This window comes from Diadema antillarum, unplaced genomic scaffold (assembly GCF_040938485.1).
Source record: "Diadema antillarum isolate AM-2024a unplaced genomic scaffold, OU_Dant_1.0 seq00001552_RagTag, whole genome shotgun sequence".
Classification (NCBI taxonomy): domain Eukaryota; kingdom Metazoa; phylum Echinodermata; class Echinoidea; order Diadematoida; family Diadematidae; genus Diadema; species Diadema antillarum.
In genome coordinates this window covers 89,362-108,284 of record NW_027272281.1, presented here as the reverse complement: position 1 = coordinate 108,284, position 18,923 = coordinate 89,362, and the positions used below count along the sequence as shown (strand labels likewise).

General features: G+C 36.9%; 1 protein-coding gene across 1 annotated transcript; it reads left to right on the top strand.

Moving 5' to 3' along the window:
- The first annotated feature begins 445 nt into the window (after positions 1 to 445).
- LOC139710671 (trafficking protein particle complex subunit 4-like) lies at positions 446 to 8,521 on the top strand. Its single transcript, XM_071622591.1, has 5 exons — positions 446 to 634; positions 5,332 to 5,506; positions 6,171 to 6,274; positions 6,726 to 6,852; positions 8,158 to 8,521. Exons 1-5 carry the CDS (start codon positions 460 to 462, stop codon positions 8,234 to 8,236), a joined length of 660 nt encoding a protein of 219 aa, XP_071478692.1. The 5' UTR covers positions 446 to 459; the 3' UTR covers positions 8,237 to 8,521.
- Positions 8,522 to 18,923: the final 10,402 nt, after the last annotated feature.

Below are 18,923 nucleotides of genomic sequence, written 5' to 3'. Positions count from 1 at the left end.
AATTTGGTTTTGACAATATTTTGCGAGTAATTTCTGAAATATATTTGAAAGGAATATTTTAGATATAAATAAGATAATATTTCTAATTTGTATTTTACCATGGACCTTTTGTCACCACAGCCTGTGTATTCATCCATTCAGACGTGTCTTTATTACAATATTTTTATATCTCTTATTTGGACCAATAATCTTGATTATAAGCATTATAGACTTACAAGACAATTTACTTGGTAATTCATATTGTTTGAAAATCGAGGTAAAACATGTAAAATATACTTAGAAATGAACAACATTTTAGACACTGAAAGAAAAAGAGAGAGATAAAGATGTTTTGCGTGTTTGCTGCCCTCAACGTTTCACGACTGTACAGTTACGTACTCGCAAATTGGCAAGGACGGAGCTGACCGACCTGCTTAAAAACCTGGATTTTTACAATCAACGCGTTGATAGATATCCAATATGACGATATACAGTGTGTATATAATCAACAGGGCTGGTGGTCTGATTTATCAGCTCGATCACAGCACCCCAAAAACGGAGGTGGAAAAGACGTTCAGCTACCCTCTCGAACTCACACTGAAGATAATGGACGAAAGGGTGGTCGTAGCTTTCGGTCAGAGGGACGGGATACGCGGTGAGTGAGCTTGGGCCTTGGCTTGTACTGTACTGTACGTGTGTGAGTGTACCTGCGAGTGTTAGTGCCATGCTAACCGCAGCAGCGACCCCAGGCCATACGGACAAATACGTACCGCGACGGGGTTAGTGCCATGCCAGTTGCAGAGTGGCGTGCCAGTGAATATCTTTGGCTGGCATCGATAGATCTGCCAGCACTGAGCAAATTCCATATGTAGAATGGAATGTCATGCTATGTGTATTTTTGTCCGAGATTTTACTGATACAGGTTTCAAGATAAAGTTACTGTTTTAATTAACTGGCTTGTGCCTTGTCAGGAAAAGCAAGGGCCGTCATAATCAGACCACCCTAACCAGTGTGTAGGGGGACTATCGCTATGTGTAGCATTAAACAATGCACAAGTACAATTGTCGTAGTCCGGCTTCCACGTGGGACGGTAAAACCACTACACATTCACTCTAATGTAGGATATAACTGAAATAGCTGAATTTATTTACAATTTGATAACAAACTCTGGATCAAAACTTGTAACACAAAGACCTAAGACTGTGTTGACGACTGTCAAACATATGAACTGGTAAACGCTGTGGTAAAGTCTGTTTCGAAGACTGCAATGGACCGCTTGAACACTATGGTAAACACGTTGACCTCTAAAAGAGACCACGTCCACTAAAGGAGATGATCCTCTAAAAGAGATGTTCCTTTACACAAGAGACGACCTGAAGACGACGTTCATTTAAAGACTGCGTCCTTTAAAAGTTGACATCCAAAGTTCTCGTCCACTAAAAGACGAATATAAGACAACGATCACTAGAAGAGACCACGTCCACTAAAGGAGATGATCATCTAAAAGAGACCTTGTTCACTCGTAAAAGAGATGACCTCTAAACAAGAGAAGAGACCTTGTCCTTACAATAGAAGACCCCTGTGAGATTTAAAGAAATCAGAAACAGGGCAAAGAAACAGCATGACAATATGCTAAGAGTATTGATTTCTTTGTTCATACAGTGTACAATTTCAATAAAACAATATGGAACTTATTCTTTCTTCTCTGTGAGATATTCAATGCATCACCACTGTACAAAATTTCACAATAACATGCTTTAACATTCTGTCATATTCATTTTGTGAAACACAAAAGCATAAACTGTATTCTGTCAAGAAAGTACATTGTAATTTCTATATATACATATGAACCATCGAGCCATCCTGACTCACCCAACTGTCTCCTCATACACCGTAGCTCTGGTTTTCCAACCAGCTGAGTAACCAAGTCCTTCATCTACAAAAAGATAACAATTTACATATAAGCCTATATGTAAAATCTATACAATATTACAAAACACATATTTCTCGTGTTTACATTTTTTACATTAATTTCTCATCTAAATCTATACAGAATATATTGAGAAATTATTCACATATCACATATAGATATTGACAATCGTATCTAGCAATGTGCAAGTTGTATAACTATTATGCATAATGTGTATACATCCTAACATACTCAGTAGCAACAATGCACTATGATACTATAAACATTGCAATAGGTCTTTCCCTCCTTTTTGTCAACATAAACATTGCCACAAATTCTTTCCCACCCTGTCATTGCACTTTTCATTCATAACTTCACATAGTAACTATCTGTGATTATGAATATAGTGTATAGTGTATTGCAAACTTCATACACACATGCTGCAAGAATGCCTAGCTCTAAAAATGATACATTTCAAATTGATACATTTATGCCAATGCACTCTGACTGCTGTGCAGTGAACCAACATTCCTGTGTGTGCGTGTGTATACACTAGGCACATTTTACGCTTACACACACAACGGAGCTGAACCTACTGTAAACAACAAAAACAAATTGCTACATGCCTAGGTACCTTTCTCTGTGTATGTGGCTACTACACACAGGATGTGTCTGTGCTTAATTTCTTATACAAGTCACACATGTAGTGGAAGTAATAAAAGAAATATTTACAAAACTTACTCAGCTCTCCTGAGCTCCTGGGAGGTTCCACCTCTCAGTACTTGGCTACTACTGAAGCTCTCCCAGTGTTCCATATTACTCCACAGAGTGAACAGTTCATCTTGTACAATTAAACTTCTTTGCATTGTACTCTTAAACTCCACTGTTTCATGTAAACTCTGTAACATAAATCAACTATTATATACAGATGAATCATTGTTTACAAAACAATAATTCTACAAACTTATGAACAAACAACCAAAGAACTTAGTTTTTGTGATGTATGAACATTTATGTTCACACTTGAATGACTACCCTGGGAGTCATGCATATTCATGAGGATGATGAATATTCATGCATTTCATATCAACACACAAATTCAGTAGTCAGCTGATATAAGTGTAGAAATGAAGAGCACACTATGCTTCCACTAACATAAATATAACTCACAATTATATCTTCCCCAGGATATAACCAACATTTTTCCTTAATGGGAGAAACAAATTTGTCATTCTATTACTTGTACTCCTGGATGGCAAAATCGATCAACCATTCATAAAATAGTCTTGTTAAGATTTGTGAAAATCATTCACATTACCACACAATTACAAAGTGTATGTTATAAAATGGGTTCAAGAATGTAGCCAATGCAATAGGAAGCGCTGAAATGAGTCACATGTGCTTTGGTTACTCAGTCCCATTGCACTGCGTGTTAAATCCTATTGCCTATCGTCTGTGCGCGCGGCGGCTCCTTTGAATTGCATGCATACGCGCTGTCAATCCTGTAAACAACTTCTAGTTTGGGCTGCCGGCCGGCCGGCCGGCCTTTCTTCCCTTGTGCATAACATGTGTGGCGTACTACGTATCATACGTACACTGTACAGTAGACCAAGCGTTGTGGGACCGGACGCGTACATGGAGTCACTTTGAAGGGCAAATCCAACGATTTAGCAGGTTAATTCTCACACCGTTTTCAGAGTATGTTGTCTAGTAGGCCTATATACAACTTGTATGAGGAGTCTATATCAAGTCTTTAAGGTAAAGGGTGCATATTCTATGTAAAATAAGTAAGTTTTCATGCGGGAACTTAAGTGTCCGGAAACCCATTAACCCCCCCTCATACTTATACTGTATGTGCGGGATTTCCGAGTGCGATGTGCGTAAATGTTTGGGACGAACATCTTCGGACGTCTTGACCCACAAAGGTACGTGAAAAACGCTGAAAAATGCTGTTAGTTTTCGAATTTTCGACCCATTTTATAAAACAAATGATGCACAGGATTTTTTTGTGGCATTAGTGGAGGCGTATAGCTCACTCTCGGGTATTTACAATGTAGTGCATGTTTCACAATTGTAAATACCCTCGAGTGCACTATACGCCTTCACTAACGCACTCTACCCTGTGCATCATTTGTATAATAATATTCCAAGTAAATTACTGGGCACTCTTTGCTCCGCACAACTTCGTGGGTTCTAAGGCCAACCACTACTAACACACTAGACTACTCTGACTCACTGGAAATTTATAGTTAGCAACATTAACAGCCAGTCCAGTGGCAAATTGGCAATCAGTATTTTCTTTGGTTTCACATGAAAATAAGGCTTCTATCTCAAATGTGCATGGCTTGATGATAGAGAATAAAGACATGCCTTAAATTTGGGAAGTAATTTAGAACTTGAAGGCCTATTTCAGTATGTAAATCATAGCAACTGTGTGGCTGCAATGCGCGCTGTGTGCTAGAGAATTAACAGACCCCAAAACATTGATGTGTTTTGTATGAAACAATTTAACCAAGATTTGGATGACTCACAGACCTATAAACTTTGTTAAATGTGTCTATTGTCTGATGCACATATCATATTTCACAAACTGAGAACAATTGCCGACTAACTGCCCATGCTAGTAACACACCAACCCACAATACACTCCCTCACACACATCCAGTTTTACATGATCGATGACCTTGCACCAAAGCTCCAAACATTGGGAGTGGGAACCCATTTTTTTCTCTCTAAAGGCCACTGCACACTGTATGACTTTCAGTCACATGACAGAGACTTTGGATCTGAAATAAAATCACAATAGCCTTAGTATAAACACGCATGTTTATCTCAGATCCAAAGTCAGTCAGTCTTGAAACCAAAAGTCAAATAGAGTGCAGTGTTCTTAACTTACACGTGTCTACACATATTGTGTATTCATGCATAAAACACAAGAACCTGCAAGGAACTTTCTATATTTATAAGTAAATGATGTGCACAGCTCAATTTAGAGTGTGTTCAACCCCTGTGCCAAAAAAGGCAAATCTTTCATAGAGCATCCATATTAAAGTGCAAAGGAACAAAAAAAAAGTGCATGCCGTTGAATGATATCTTAATATACAAAACTCTTAAAATGAGTAGTTGCAAAACGTTTAACAGCCAAAAAGACTTCTAACACAACCTGAAGTTACTGCACTCAACACATCATCATCATAACAGAATCAAAACATGGGAGGATTTATCAAGTGAGCACTTACTATTGTGAGGTTGCTTATTATAGAATTTAAAACTTCTCTATGCAATGTCTGCTCTGTGAGAGTTATTAGGTCAGAATGTTTTAATTTAGCGAACTTCACTGCATGCACACTTCTGCCTTTTTTGTAGTTTGTTTTTTGTTTCAAACTACTCTTTATCTGATATGGTTTTTCTTTTGTCTGTTTTTTGTTTGTTTGTTTTTTCAGTTGGTCACACAGTGCTGGCTGTCAATGGGGAGGCAGTCAAAGGCCGGCAGTTGGAAGATGGACGGGAAGTCCTAGAGGTCATTGCCAACCAGGAAAACTACCCGATAGCCATTAGGTTCGGCCGCCCTAAGCTGTCAACCAATGAGAGGATCATGCTTGCCAGCATGTTCCATTCGTAAGTATAGGGGGTGTATCAGTCTAAATCCAAAGTGAATTTTAGTTGGATTTATCCTATACATCGTAGGTGCTGCCACTGAGGAAGCAGTTTCAATGAAACATGCCTAATTAATTAATGTAATACTCGAGTAATCTAATTGTTACACAAAGTGTCGCCAGAGATAGCTTGGTTTTTTTTTTTTGTTTTTTTGTTTTTTTAGTTGGTTGTTTGTCTGTCCTTCCATCTGTCTGTCTAGACTTTGTGGACAACGTAACTAAAGAACTGTTTGAGGGGTCGAAATGCAACTTGGTATATGTATGTATGAGTGGACAAAGCTGTGCCTATAAACTTAGCTTTCACACCCAAGGTCAAAGGTCAAAATCATATTGCTATGATTTCACTACTTCCCCTATATTCCTGCAATGACTAACTGTATTTTCACGAAACTTTTAGGTATACATGTAGATGTAGGTATCATGTGTAATCAAGTAAACTTACAGACATTTTCTATGAAAAGATTTTGGCCTTGTGGTCACAGGTCTAAGATCAAGTGAAATGTTTATATTTTTAGCTTTAAGTTGTCAAAGTTTGTGATTTGTCTTATAGAAAGAAAAAAAAATGTCACAAAGCAAACCTGCGAGTAGTTCTGCAGTTTAAAGCGGTTGTTTCTTTTTGTCTTCAGTTTGTATGCAATAGGAAGCCAGCTCTCACCTGAGCAGAAGTCATCGGGTATCCAGCTCCTGGAAACTGACACATTTAAGCTGTACTGCTACCAGACCCTGTCAGGTCGGTTTTTACCTTTGCCAGGGAAGGAGGAGGTTATGTTTTAATCGATGTTGGTTAGTCTGTTTGAAAAAAAAACTCAAAAAGTTGTGAAAGGATTTTGAATGAAACTTGCGGGGGAAAATTGATAATGACACAAGTATAGATGATTGCATTTTCAAAGATGTTTTTCTTCTTTTGGCAGATACATGTAAGGTCAATGAATTTGTGAGTTCAATCTAAAAAAAAAAAGAAAAAGAAAAAAGAATAAGTAGACTTGCTAACTGTACAGCATATTCAGTAAACAAATAGCACACCATTCATGTTGCTGATACATTAATCTTGCTCATGTTATTGTAACTTTTCTTCTTCTATTAATAACTATTATTGTTTATTTGTTTTGTTATTGTTTTTGTCAGTACTATTACTCATGTATCCATCAGGTGTATGATTGTTTTCTCTTTATGCTTTCCAGGAATCAAACTGATTGTCCTAGCTGATCCAAGGCAGGGCGGAGTTGAAGGACTACTGAAGAAGATCTATGAGCTCTACTCAGACTATGCACTCAAGAACCCATTCTACTCAATTGACATGCCTGTCCGGTAAGTCCTCTGAAGGAGACTTAACCCTAAATAGGCCGGGGGGGGGGGGGGGGGGGGGGGGGGCCTTGGAGGCCCCCCCCCCCCCAGACGTTTTGCGCGATGTATCGCTATCGCGAGAAGCTATCAACGTGACGTTTCATGACTTTTTTCTTTCGAGTCTCCCGCATCTTTTGACACCAAATTTGCGATGCCCGAGTGCGCGGTTCGGAAGTTGCGCATAAATATGCACGTGCATGTCAGACCAAAAATTGCTCAAAACGTGAATTTGTGTACAATTTCAATGCAAACTGTGTTTACAGGCAAATTTCATAAAAGCGTGATTATTTTGGGGTTTTAGCGATTAAAATCAATTAATAACATATTTTCTTGTTCGGAACAATGTCGCGGACAAATTTCATCAAAAAAACAATGAAAAACATAAAGTCGAAAAAACAAGCAAAATACATAAGAAATTCAAAAAACAATAAAATATAAATAAATTTTGTGTGATTGCGCAATTTTTTTCTCTTACATTTGCTAAGGACACTAAAAAGAATATTTACACAAAAAATGTGCCTGTTTTGAGCTTTATTTGTAATTTATACCTAATTGTTTGATTTCATGTATCATTATGCATAAATTAGCATAATTTAGTGTAAATTATAATTTTTGAAAAAATTAACTTCATGGTACTTTAGATTACATCATAGGCAATGTGTGTGCCAGTTTTCGTCGCGATCGCGCGGTCGACGGCCAAGATCTGGAGGGGGGGCCTAGAACTACTCACAATGTGAATGTGAAGTTTTGAAAGCATGCAATTAGAAATCCAAATTGTAATTTTCATTGAGACATAGATTTCTTGTGAGAACATCCAATGATAATACAAATGTTGTTCAATACACTTCAGAAGTGTCAGAAGCTTAGACAGCTATCCATTTTTTTTCCCATCAAAGCTCAATCACTCATGCAAGAATGTTTGATGAAGTACAGGTGGTAAATTTTTGTGAAGCAGATTTGTGAAATGTGAAGTACATGTAATATTACATATACAGTGTTGTTCTTTTTATGATTTTACTCTTTTAATATTTGTTCCATAGATGTGTTAATTGTGAAACCATTTGCAGCTAGGCAGACAGGATTTGTGCATTTCTACTGTATGACAAAATATTGACCTATTTACATTGTATACTGTATATGTCAGATTTGAAAAGAATATAAGACTATGTGATAAACAAGACATAATTTTGGTCACATGACCTTTTCCAGCATAGGTTGATGATTTCTCTTTGCAAATTTCAGTCATCTTTTGATTTTCATCTTGAACAGATGTGAGCTCTTTGACCTTAATCTTCAAGCAACTCTGGACGGGGCGGAGAAAAGCAGTTTCTACACGGCAAGCTCATGAAGAGAGTCAGTGGGAAACACAAACTATTATCACCAGAACTATCTCTCCCTACCAACAGAAGGACGGCTTCATATTCGCTTGCTACCCCAAAGAGCTCACGTGTATGGATAAAGGCCATCAGGTGGAACAGGCTTTAGATTTTTGAAGCAAGGGATCACTGGGGCACCAACATCATGACGCAAAGAGGTGTTGATGCTAATGGACTATTCATGTGACTTTGTGGCTTGATGCTGTGCCATGAACAACAAAATGGGAAAACTTACCTTTCTGCTTCACATTAATGTATTGGACTGCAAGTGTAATCTACGGTGTTGACAGCAATGAAAAGTCATCCATTCTAGACTTTCATAAAATGTCATTCAGAGAATCGGATGGTATCTCAATATAATGACATGTGGTATGAGGTACCACAGTTGCTCATATGATGGTGACGAGCCACTGTATGTTTTCATAAAACAAATAACACCCATTTTTCCAGAGGATATTCTTAATCTTTATCTACTTCATCTGGTGTGATCATTGTTATACAGTATTGGACTTTGCTCTACTTTCACACTGCCCAAAGGAGCAACCCTGTGTGGATAAGTCCTTTTCACATGTATGCTTTAACTGTAGTCATATTTCCAACATCTCATGATACATGTACTGTATTGCCCTTGTCAGAGCTAACAGGAAGCTGCATGAAAATTACGAACTATTTTTACTTGACTTGGCAAAAGGAAATATGGGTAACACCTCTGGGGATTGGTATTGCTTATTTAGATGAATGTGGCTATATATATATATATCCCAGCACAAAATTCTGTATGAGGTTGAACAACCACAAAAGCTTGATCCGAAAGAAATGAAAGGATATCCCAGTAGCCAGTAGCGAACCACTTCAGTGACCCCCGTCATTCCCTGAAAGACTTGAAAGTCTGCATCTTTGGTAGGGGTTACAAATCAGCTGAAGACAGGAAGTGGGCAGAACTGCGATCCATTGTTCGGAGCTGCAGTTTCGAAACAGGCATGAACTAAGATCTTTCATGGCTCAGCCCATACACTTTCTTCCGATAATTAATTTCAGTTGCTATACCGCTATTGATAATTCCACCCTTGTAGAGGTCTTCAATTTACATGGGCAACTTACGTAGTCTTGATGTGTTACTAGCAAATGTACCACATGTATATGATATTTTCCTCACCCCCTTCCTTCTTTATTCTCTTTCCTTCCTTTGTTCCTTCTTTCCTTTTTTTTGTGCTCTTCTCTCTTCGCTCTATGTGATGTGTACAATCACCTATGACAGATTGTATCACTTCATTGCTATTATGACGCTTCTATTATTATAATTGTCTCATTCTGATCCTTTGTGCAGCGCGCGTAATTACGTTACCACTACTATGACGTAAAGTATGCCACTCATAAGCACGCAACTTAGCATGCGTTTGTTATTATTTGCTATTTTTATTTTGGTTACACCGAGATTGTGCCCGCTGGTAAGATATTAACACCTCACTGTTAATATCACAGAAAATTCATTAGCACTTTCTTCCCTGACGAAGCGGGAGGCCCCAAAAAATTCGGATTTTGGAAAAAAAAATCAAGGCAATTGGCATTTAACGCATTCCACTATTGTGACATTATTATTGCTCTCTCTCTCTCTTTCTCTCTCTCTCTCTCTCCATATAAACACATGTATGTATGTATATATATATATATATATATATATATATATATATGTATATCCCTAAAAGGTCTTTGGCATTTCCACAATTTTGGTGTTTAAATCTTGGCAGCCAGCTGTGTAAAATATGTACATAACTGTAGATATTCAAAGCATTTACATTAGATTATGAACCAGTGCAATTTTATTGTAGCAAAGTTGTGTAAGGGATCTCAAAAGTAATTAATGTATATATTAATGTTTAAAGGATGTGACTATTAACAAGTTGGACAATGTCCTTGCAAAGAATTCTAAAGTTTATGTTATGTTTCTGACTTGTGTTTTGCAAGAGCTGCCAAACATTATGGCTTGTGTGATTGATGTTATTGTTGTTCAAGCTGTTTAATATCATTCTCACTTTACTGCTGATTATAGCAATTACAAATTCTTCCAATCATTTTCCATTTTGTATAACTTTTGTATCAATTGTGATCTAATCAGGCCTAATACAGTACCACTTACCTGTTGCCCCTCCCAAAAATCACTAGGACCTGGCTGCTAACCCGCCTTGGGGGTGTGTTTGTGTGTATGCGTGTGCATGTGTGTGTCTCATTTGTGTACATGTGCGTGTGTCTCACAATTCTTGACAGGTGTTGCGCGATATGCGTGGTTAGCTGTTTCCGACTATTCTGGAACATGCAGTCAAACTTAAGTACAATGTATTTGCAAAACTAGAGAAATATTTTTGTGGTATCAAAAATGATCCCACTTACAGTGATAATGATTCAGGGTGATTGTTGTGATTGTTGATTGGGAGAGAATTTATGGTCGGAGTTACATATACTGTATTTAGATCAAGATGTTAGTCATTGTAGGTAGGTAGCACCAAAACCTTTTATTCTTTTTTTTTTTTTTTACTTCATTTCTCGATATACAAATTACAAGCTGTATGCCTTGAAGAATATAAACGTGACAATTTCAAATTGGTCATTTCAATTCACATAGGAAAAAAAAATTCTGGCAAATACAGAATCAGCCATGAATGATATTTGTTCATTTTTAATTGATATCAAATAACATTTGTTGCATGAATAATGAAGCAATTCTTAAATACGTGAGGTTTACTACAATATCATGTGCATTTGTATGTGTGTGTGTGTGTTTGTTTTTTTTTAGTATACCTATCTATGCCTAAGTAAGTATCATAAAACTGACAATTTTAAATTGGTCAATACGAAATAAAAAAACAAACAAATGAATGATATGTGCCTATTTTTTTAATAGATATCAACTTAAATCATTTATTGCTAAAAAAAAAGTGAAGCAATTCTTAAAGAGTTGAACAGATTTTTTTTTTTTCACGCACACTGCAAGAGTCCATAAAACACTGCCTCACTTAATGATGTAATCAAGGAGGCTAAATGTGTCATTGTTGCTTGCTTCAACCCCCTCGACATTGACCGCAATATAGTCTTTTGAAATAGAAAAGTCTGAGGTGATATCGGCGGATTCGAGAGAGAAATAATTTTGTCAGATTTATCAGTATGGTGTCGTAACCATCGAAGTCCTCACCATCTGTTGATGATGACCATGACGCTCAACACGCATGCGCAACATTGCAGACAGAGAATGATTCACACGCCATGCGCCGATCGAGTGCATCGACTACCACTGATCTCGATGTACTAGCAGTTGGCATCAGTCAGAGACTCCAACTCTCCCGATTTCGACGGGAGATCTCCCGCCGAAAGCCCATTTTGCAGAATTTCCCGTTCTCCCGCTTGAAATAATTTCTTACTTAATTTCATTGTATGTTGAAAAATAAGCCTTAGATAGCGCGAGAGAGCATCTAGAGCCACGCCCCTTTGAAATAAACAATAAAATACATACGAAATAATTATGAAGCCGAATTTTTGCTTCAATATTATTGTTGAAGACATTGAAAAGAGTACGTTCACCAAAAATTAGAAGTCTTGGAGCTTTATTTTTGATTTACAGGCAAAAAATTATTTTTGCATAAATTAGCATAAACTAATTAATATAAAATACATAAATTAAAATTTGAAAAATCTAACTACACAGTCTTTTAGATTAATTGGTCTAGGGGTTATAGTGCAAATTTTTGCGACGATCGCGCGATCCACGACCGAGATCTGAAGGTGTGGGGGGGGGGGGGGGGTTCATGTCCCTCAAACATGTCAAAAAAACCCGGTGGGATTTGGGTTAACCCTCAAACGGCAGGGGTAGGGGGAGGGGGGGGGGGTTAATCCCCCCCCCCCTTGGCATTTTCCAAGACCATTCCGCATTTTTTTTACTTTCAAGTCACGCACAACACACTTTGAAACCATTTTCGCAAAAATCGGGCATACCGTTACGACGGTGCGCGACCTTTTTTTACATGCTTATCAGACCGAAAATGGCTCAAAACGTGATTTTGTTTGCAAAGTCAATGGAAATGGAGATTCAACACAGTTTCTCGTGTTTTGCTTATTTTGCCATTCGAACCTTTGAATATTATGAGAGAGGATAATAAAGTTCTAAATCATGTTGCTATTAGATACGCAATTCGAAAGAAAACGTACTCGTTATTTCTTTATACATTTTGAATGTTGAATTGTGATTTCTGCCAATACGACACACTTCTATTCCCATCTATGTACGAGTACTCACACTAGATAATTAATTTGCACTGATGGTTTCTTTTTTGTCATGAATTAAATATGACATATTCCACTTTAGAAATCACAAGAAATCTGGACAGTTAATCATTTTGATTTGGCGTTATGTCTCTTCTCTCTCAATCTTGTCAACAACAGTCTCTTCTGGGAGTTCCCAAGCATAATGATAAAGAAAGGCCAGCAGAAGGAGATATAAAAGGCCTAAGTACTCGAACAGTTCACTTCTAAAAAGAAAGAAAGCAACTAAGTGAAGCAAGAAAAAAGATAAATCATTCAAAATTACAAAATGACAGTCAAAAAGAAAAATAACTAAGACGCTAGTTACATTCGCCTGTGGTGACCACAACACAGCTTTTTCAAAAACTCTGCAAGACCGTAGGGCCTATAGTAAGTATGCAGAGTCGGACCCAAACTACAATATGTACGGGTAGTTAAAGTTGGTGATATTTTTGCTCTGATATATCTGATCATATGCCCATTTTTAGCATCAATAAAGGGAAGTCACTCACAAATAATAAGAAGAATGATACAGTGTTTAGGCGTGTGATTACAGATGAAAGAGTTCAAATTTTTAAGCAAAATCTTCTAGTAATTGATCTTTTCTTTATAGTCCTTGTGCAGATGATAGTTACAATTATTTCTTGAGAGTTTTCTCTGATTTGTATGAATTTCATTTTTCTCCAGTTCAGATTAGCATGAAAAATAAGTGTAAAAAACATTGGATCACCCAGGGTCTTCTGAAGTCTATAATTTACAAAAATAAACTTTATTGTACATATATTAAACATAGAAATGAGGCAAATAGAAAGAAGTATGTAGACTTAAGAAACGTATTGACTACTTTAGTCCGTGCAAATAAGAAAAAAATATTATGTTTTTAAAAATACTTAGAAAGATATTCGGAAGACTTGGTCTCACATAAATGAGTTACTTTGGAGGGGAAAAGAGCTCTCATACCAGATGAAATGTTCCATGGAGAGACACACTTAAAATCAGACTTAGCTAAAGCAGAGTATTTTAATAAGTATTTCATTAATTTGCCTGCAAGAATTAGCAGAGAAATTCCACCTGTACAGACATCATTTTGTAAATTATTTGTTAAATCAGGACAACTCATCCTCTTTACTTTCGAGACCAACATCAGTGCATGAGATTATGAAGTTTGCTTCGGCCTTAAAACCATCCACATCATCTGGCTCAGATGATATTTCTCCTACAATTGTAAAAGATTGCATTCATGTTATTGCAGATCCGCTTTGTGACATATTCAATAAGTCAATGTCTCAAGGTTTGGTTCCTAGCAAGTTAAAGATAGCAAAAGTAGTTCCAGTGTACAAAAAGAATGATCGCAAATGCATTGAGAATTATACACCCATTGCCTTGTTACCAATATTCTCAAAGATTCTGGAGATAATAGTTTATAAAAGATTGAATGGCTTTTTGCTTCTTAATATTTTGATCCCCCAGCAATTTGGCTTTCGTAAAAATTGCTCCACTAGTATGGGTGTTTTAAATTTGAAATACAATTATTAGTGCAATTGATGATGGAAAGTACTGTGTTGATGTATTCTTAGATTTGTCAAAAGCATTCGACACTATTGACCACAATATACTCTTCAACAAACTTGAACACTACAGTTGTATGGTGTTCGAGGAATAGCTTTGAATTGGTTTAAAAGTTATTTGGAAGAAAGATTACAATATTTGTTGTTGGTGCCAAATCACAATCCAGTAATATAACTTATGGTGTACCACATCCAGGGATCTGTTCTTGGTCCGTTACTGCTTTCGATTCAGATGGTCTGTATCTCAACCCAAATGGGTGCAATTTTATGATAGAAATGCAGATCGAGGTGACCCTTGCAGTGCATGATAAAATTTGCAGACTTAACCTTTACTTAACTCTGATCCTCTTCCATTTAACACACAGTCACACAGACATATTCATTCACAATACCTGAATATATATGACAATATACAACAAATATGCTAATTAATGCAGTACTAGAAGTTTACATTTTAAACACACATATTTTGTTTAATGAATACTGTACTAAATCTACTGTCAAAACCATCATTGTCTTTTCTCGATGTAGTACATGTACAGTGTATAACGGTAAATATTACATACTTATTAAAAAAAACTACTTCAATCTATAGATAAACATGTAGATATAAATATATGGATATAGATATAAAAATATAAATATATAGATAGATATACAAGTAAGGCAGTGACAAGACATACTTCAATTAATGTACAGACTGTACTTTTTTTTCAATGTTGTTACTTGTTACCTTCCTACACAGAAATTCCTTACATATTCAACTGAGAATTGAACACTTGATTAAAGAACCTGCTGTATCTTTTGGTCGCATTTTCCAAATGAAGAAAGTATTTGTGAGTTACACACACTCTGTAAACACACACACGTAGCATACATAACACTGCCGTATACATACAATACTCAGGGCCTGCGGAGCATGGGGGCCCACTTCCGGGTTTTCCTCGATGTAGTACAAGTTTTTCCTCCTGTATATCCATTCACTATATACTACATAAAAAAAGCAGCATAGCTTTTTCAGGTTATCCGAACATAGAAAATGACTAAGTGGTTCACACACTGTTTAAATCACACACATGTTGCATACATAATACTCCTTAAAGGACAAGTTCACCTTCATAAACATACGGATTGAGAAAATGTAGCAATATTACTAGAACACATCATTGAAAGTTTGAGGAAAATCGGACAATCAATTCAAAAGTTATGAATTTTAGAAGTTTTTGTGCAGTCACCGCTGGATGAGAAGACTACTGCAGTGTACGATGTCATGTGCGTACAACAATATAAGGAAAATATAAAGAGAATTTCACAAAATTTCATCTTTTGAAAAAAGTACACATTCCCTTGACTCGTTACCGACATATATTATGAGTAATATTATCCCCCCTACCTTTAGAAAGAGGCAAGTCAAATGCTCTTTTATTATGCAAAAAAAAAAAATGAAAATATGTTGTATTTTCTTTACATTTTCTTTATACTGTTGTACTCGTATGACATCACAAGCTGTAGTAGTCTCCTCGTCCAGCAATTCAAACACAAAAATTTTAAAAATTCACAACTTTTGCATCGATTGCCCAATTTTCCTCAAACTTTCACTGATGTGTTCTACTAATATTGCTGCATTTTCTCAATCCTTATGTTTATGAAGGTAAACTTGTCCTTTAATATACATTTCCTTTAACTAGCAAGTACACTTGTACAAAAGTTAAAATGAGCAGAAGAAAAGATCATGGCAAGGCTAAAATGGATTTCAGCAATTAAACGCACCAAAGAGGTAGTTTTAAAGATGTAATTTATGAGCAAAACATACAGCAAAGCTTCATATTACAATGTACACGTATCTAAGCTACAATGTACATCAAAATTCATACGACACAAGAAATACATGTATTCTAGTACTAATTACTTTTTTTCCCCATGTTGTAACATCTTCACCTCCTGTACAGTCATGCATTTCTGACGTATATTCCACTACAAAAAAGCAATACAGCTAGATTTAAGAAAAACAAAACAAAACACCAGTATCACTTTTGTCGGGTTTTCTGAACATGAAAAGCGACCCTGGTTCACACACTGTTTAAAGCATACACATGTTGCATACATTCATTTATTGAAAGGTTTATTTATTCATATCACATCTCGTAGCCAAAGGGCTAAACTGTGTGTAATATTACATAAAATATATACATACATATTCAAATATTCAGACGGTTACAGAATAAAGCATTTGAACGTGTGATAGAAATGAGTGTGAAAATATCATAAGTACACAAATCAATAAGTTGAGCATTATCCGATACATATCATGCAAGATATGGACATATTCCACATTTGTCAAAACAAGCAGAACTATATAAAAAAATACAGTGACGACTGGTTTGCCTCTACTCCAATAAAACTACAAAATATCATACACAAAACATCAGGTTTGCATGACTGATGATAACCAAAAATAAGATATTTAGAAATGTGATTGCACAATCCCAATATAATTATATCAACTGTGTTTCATATTTCATAACCAAATTTTATTCTAATGACTAGATTATCAAATGAAACATATACCCTAGCACTCTCACCCGACCCCTACAAAACCCTGTGACCCATATTCTCCTTTAAACATCATCCAAATAACAACATCAAATTCACAGAACAGTTCCTCTAACTGTCCAAAAAATATACATAAAAATATATATAAAAATGTCATATTTCTCCATTCAGAATTGCAGATTTAAGAGGAAAAGATAGCGTTATGGGGGTGATTCTAAAAGTAAGTATACGGAAGAGATGTAGAGTAGAGATATGAGAGGGATAGAGGGAGAAGGAGAGATAAAGATAGGAATAAGTAGATATGTGTATATATACAGGTATACATAATACACACAAATACACAGCCATTTGCATGTACACACATATATGTACGAACCTTTGTATAAGGGGGGCAGGGCTACAAAAATAACATATTTATGTACTGCGTAGCTTTCTCAGTAAAATACATGTCATAAACCCCACATCAATAGATATTGGGAAAATAGAAAGATACTCGGTGATGAACAGCAACATAATCAGAAAAGTGGCCCCATCAAAATGATGAAAAATCAGTGAAAGCTTTCGCCTGCCGGAGCAGATGGGAAGGACAAGACAAATTGGATAAAAAAGGGGTCTAGCAAATATTTGGATGTGTATATAATACATCGTATAGGTATACACATACAGACATATACAGTCATATGCATGTACATACATAAATACAGACGTTTGTATGGGGTACAGAATGAAAAAGTGACAAATTTACATCCTATTTAACTTTCACAATAATACCTACATACATGGACACACATACATATCGTGTACCACACATATAAAAATTGCAAAATAAGGAGATACAGCAACGTGATAGGGAAGGTGGCCCCATCAAAATAAGAACAGAGTCAATGAAAGCTTTCACCTGGTAGAGCAGATTGGAAGAACAGGGTAGAATAGGTAAAAGAGGGGTCTAGTAAAGATAGAGAGGGAGAAGGAGAGATAAAGAAAGGAATACGTGAATGTGTGTATGCACACTATATACAAACACAGCCATATGCATGCACAACCTTACTCAGAAGTCCAATGATGACGTAATCAGGAAAGTCATCCATTAAGAAAATAGCATGATGAAACTCATTTGTATTATGTAATCGGGTAATAATATAGAGGTTATGACCTTGATAACCTTTTCTCAACAGGAAAGGAGGAGGTTAAAAAGAGAGAAAGAATTAAAAGGCTGAAGGAGAGAGAGAGAGAGAGAAAAAAAAAAAAAACCTGTAAGGAATGAGTATAAGGGGAGTGTCATCGTTCTGACCAGACAGAGACTTGTCAGTCATCTTAACCCGGGATAACAATTCAAAATGATTTACATTAATTTCGAATTCAACAGCCTTGTGATGTAAGGAATTACACTATTCTCAAAACGCTTCATAGTGCGACATCTTTTTTCCAAGTAGCGCTTTGTGTGTCTGAGTTTTTGAGAGGACGCATTCAGCACAAACCATTTCTGGAGGTACACAGAGTTTGCTGATTTCTGCGCAAATTTCATAGACAACTCCTCATGTCTCACTTCTAGGCTGGAGATTTGGGCTGTTTCCAGTGCTACCTCGTAGTGGCAGTGCGGTACAATGGTCCTCAGTGCCCTCTTCTGGACCCATTCAAGTAGACCTGCCTGCGCGACCGTGACACCTGAGTGCCACACTGCGCATGCGTATTCCAGAAGCGGTCGAATGAACCCAACATACACAGACACAAGATCTTCAGTAGGCATGTTGAATGATTTCAACATTCGGAGCATATGCATGCGACGGTTTGCCCGCGATACTATGGTACGGACATGGCATTCCCACTTGAGATCACTTTGTATCATGACACCTAGGAGCTTCACTGACGTGACTTTGTTCATCACTTTGTTTCCCGAAGGATAGCCTCATGACACTGCACTTTTTTGGGTTGAGCATCACACGATTGTTGTCACACCAATCTTCCAAAGAGGTGAGGACATCCTGCATGCGGTTGTATGGGTTGCAACGACGATCAGAGCACAGGGCGAGCGACATGTCATTAACGTACTTCCATCTGCTGTCAAGATCACCACACAACGCGTCATTGATCAGAGCGAGGAACAATGCTGGATCCAGATAAGTACCCTGTGGGACGCCCACTGTGACAGGTTTCCATGGTGACAACGCTCCTTGGTATCGGACACGACATCTACGTCTAGTGAGGAACTCACAGATCCATCTAATTATTGAAGGGGATAGCTGTAAGT

Excerpts from the sequence above, each read along its gene's own strand:
- LOC139710671 (XM_071622591.1), top strand. The coding sequence starts at position 460 with ATGACGATATACAGTGTGTATATAATCAACAGGGCTGGTGGTCTGATT. Across the intron at positions 635-5,331 it reads TCAGAGGGACGGGATACGCG|TTGGTCACACAGTGCTGGCT; the intron begins GTGAGTGAGCTT and ends TTGTTTTTTCAG. Across the intron at positions 5,507-6,170 it reads CTTGCCAGCATGTTCCATTC|TTTGTATGCAATAGGAAGCC; the intron begins GTAAGTATAGGG and ends TTTTGTCTTCAG.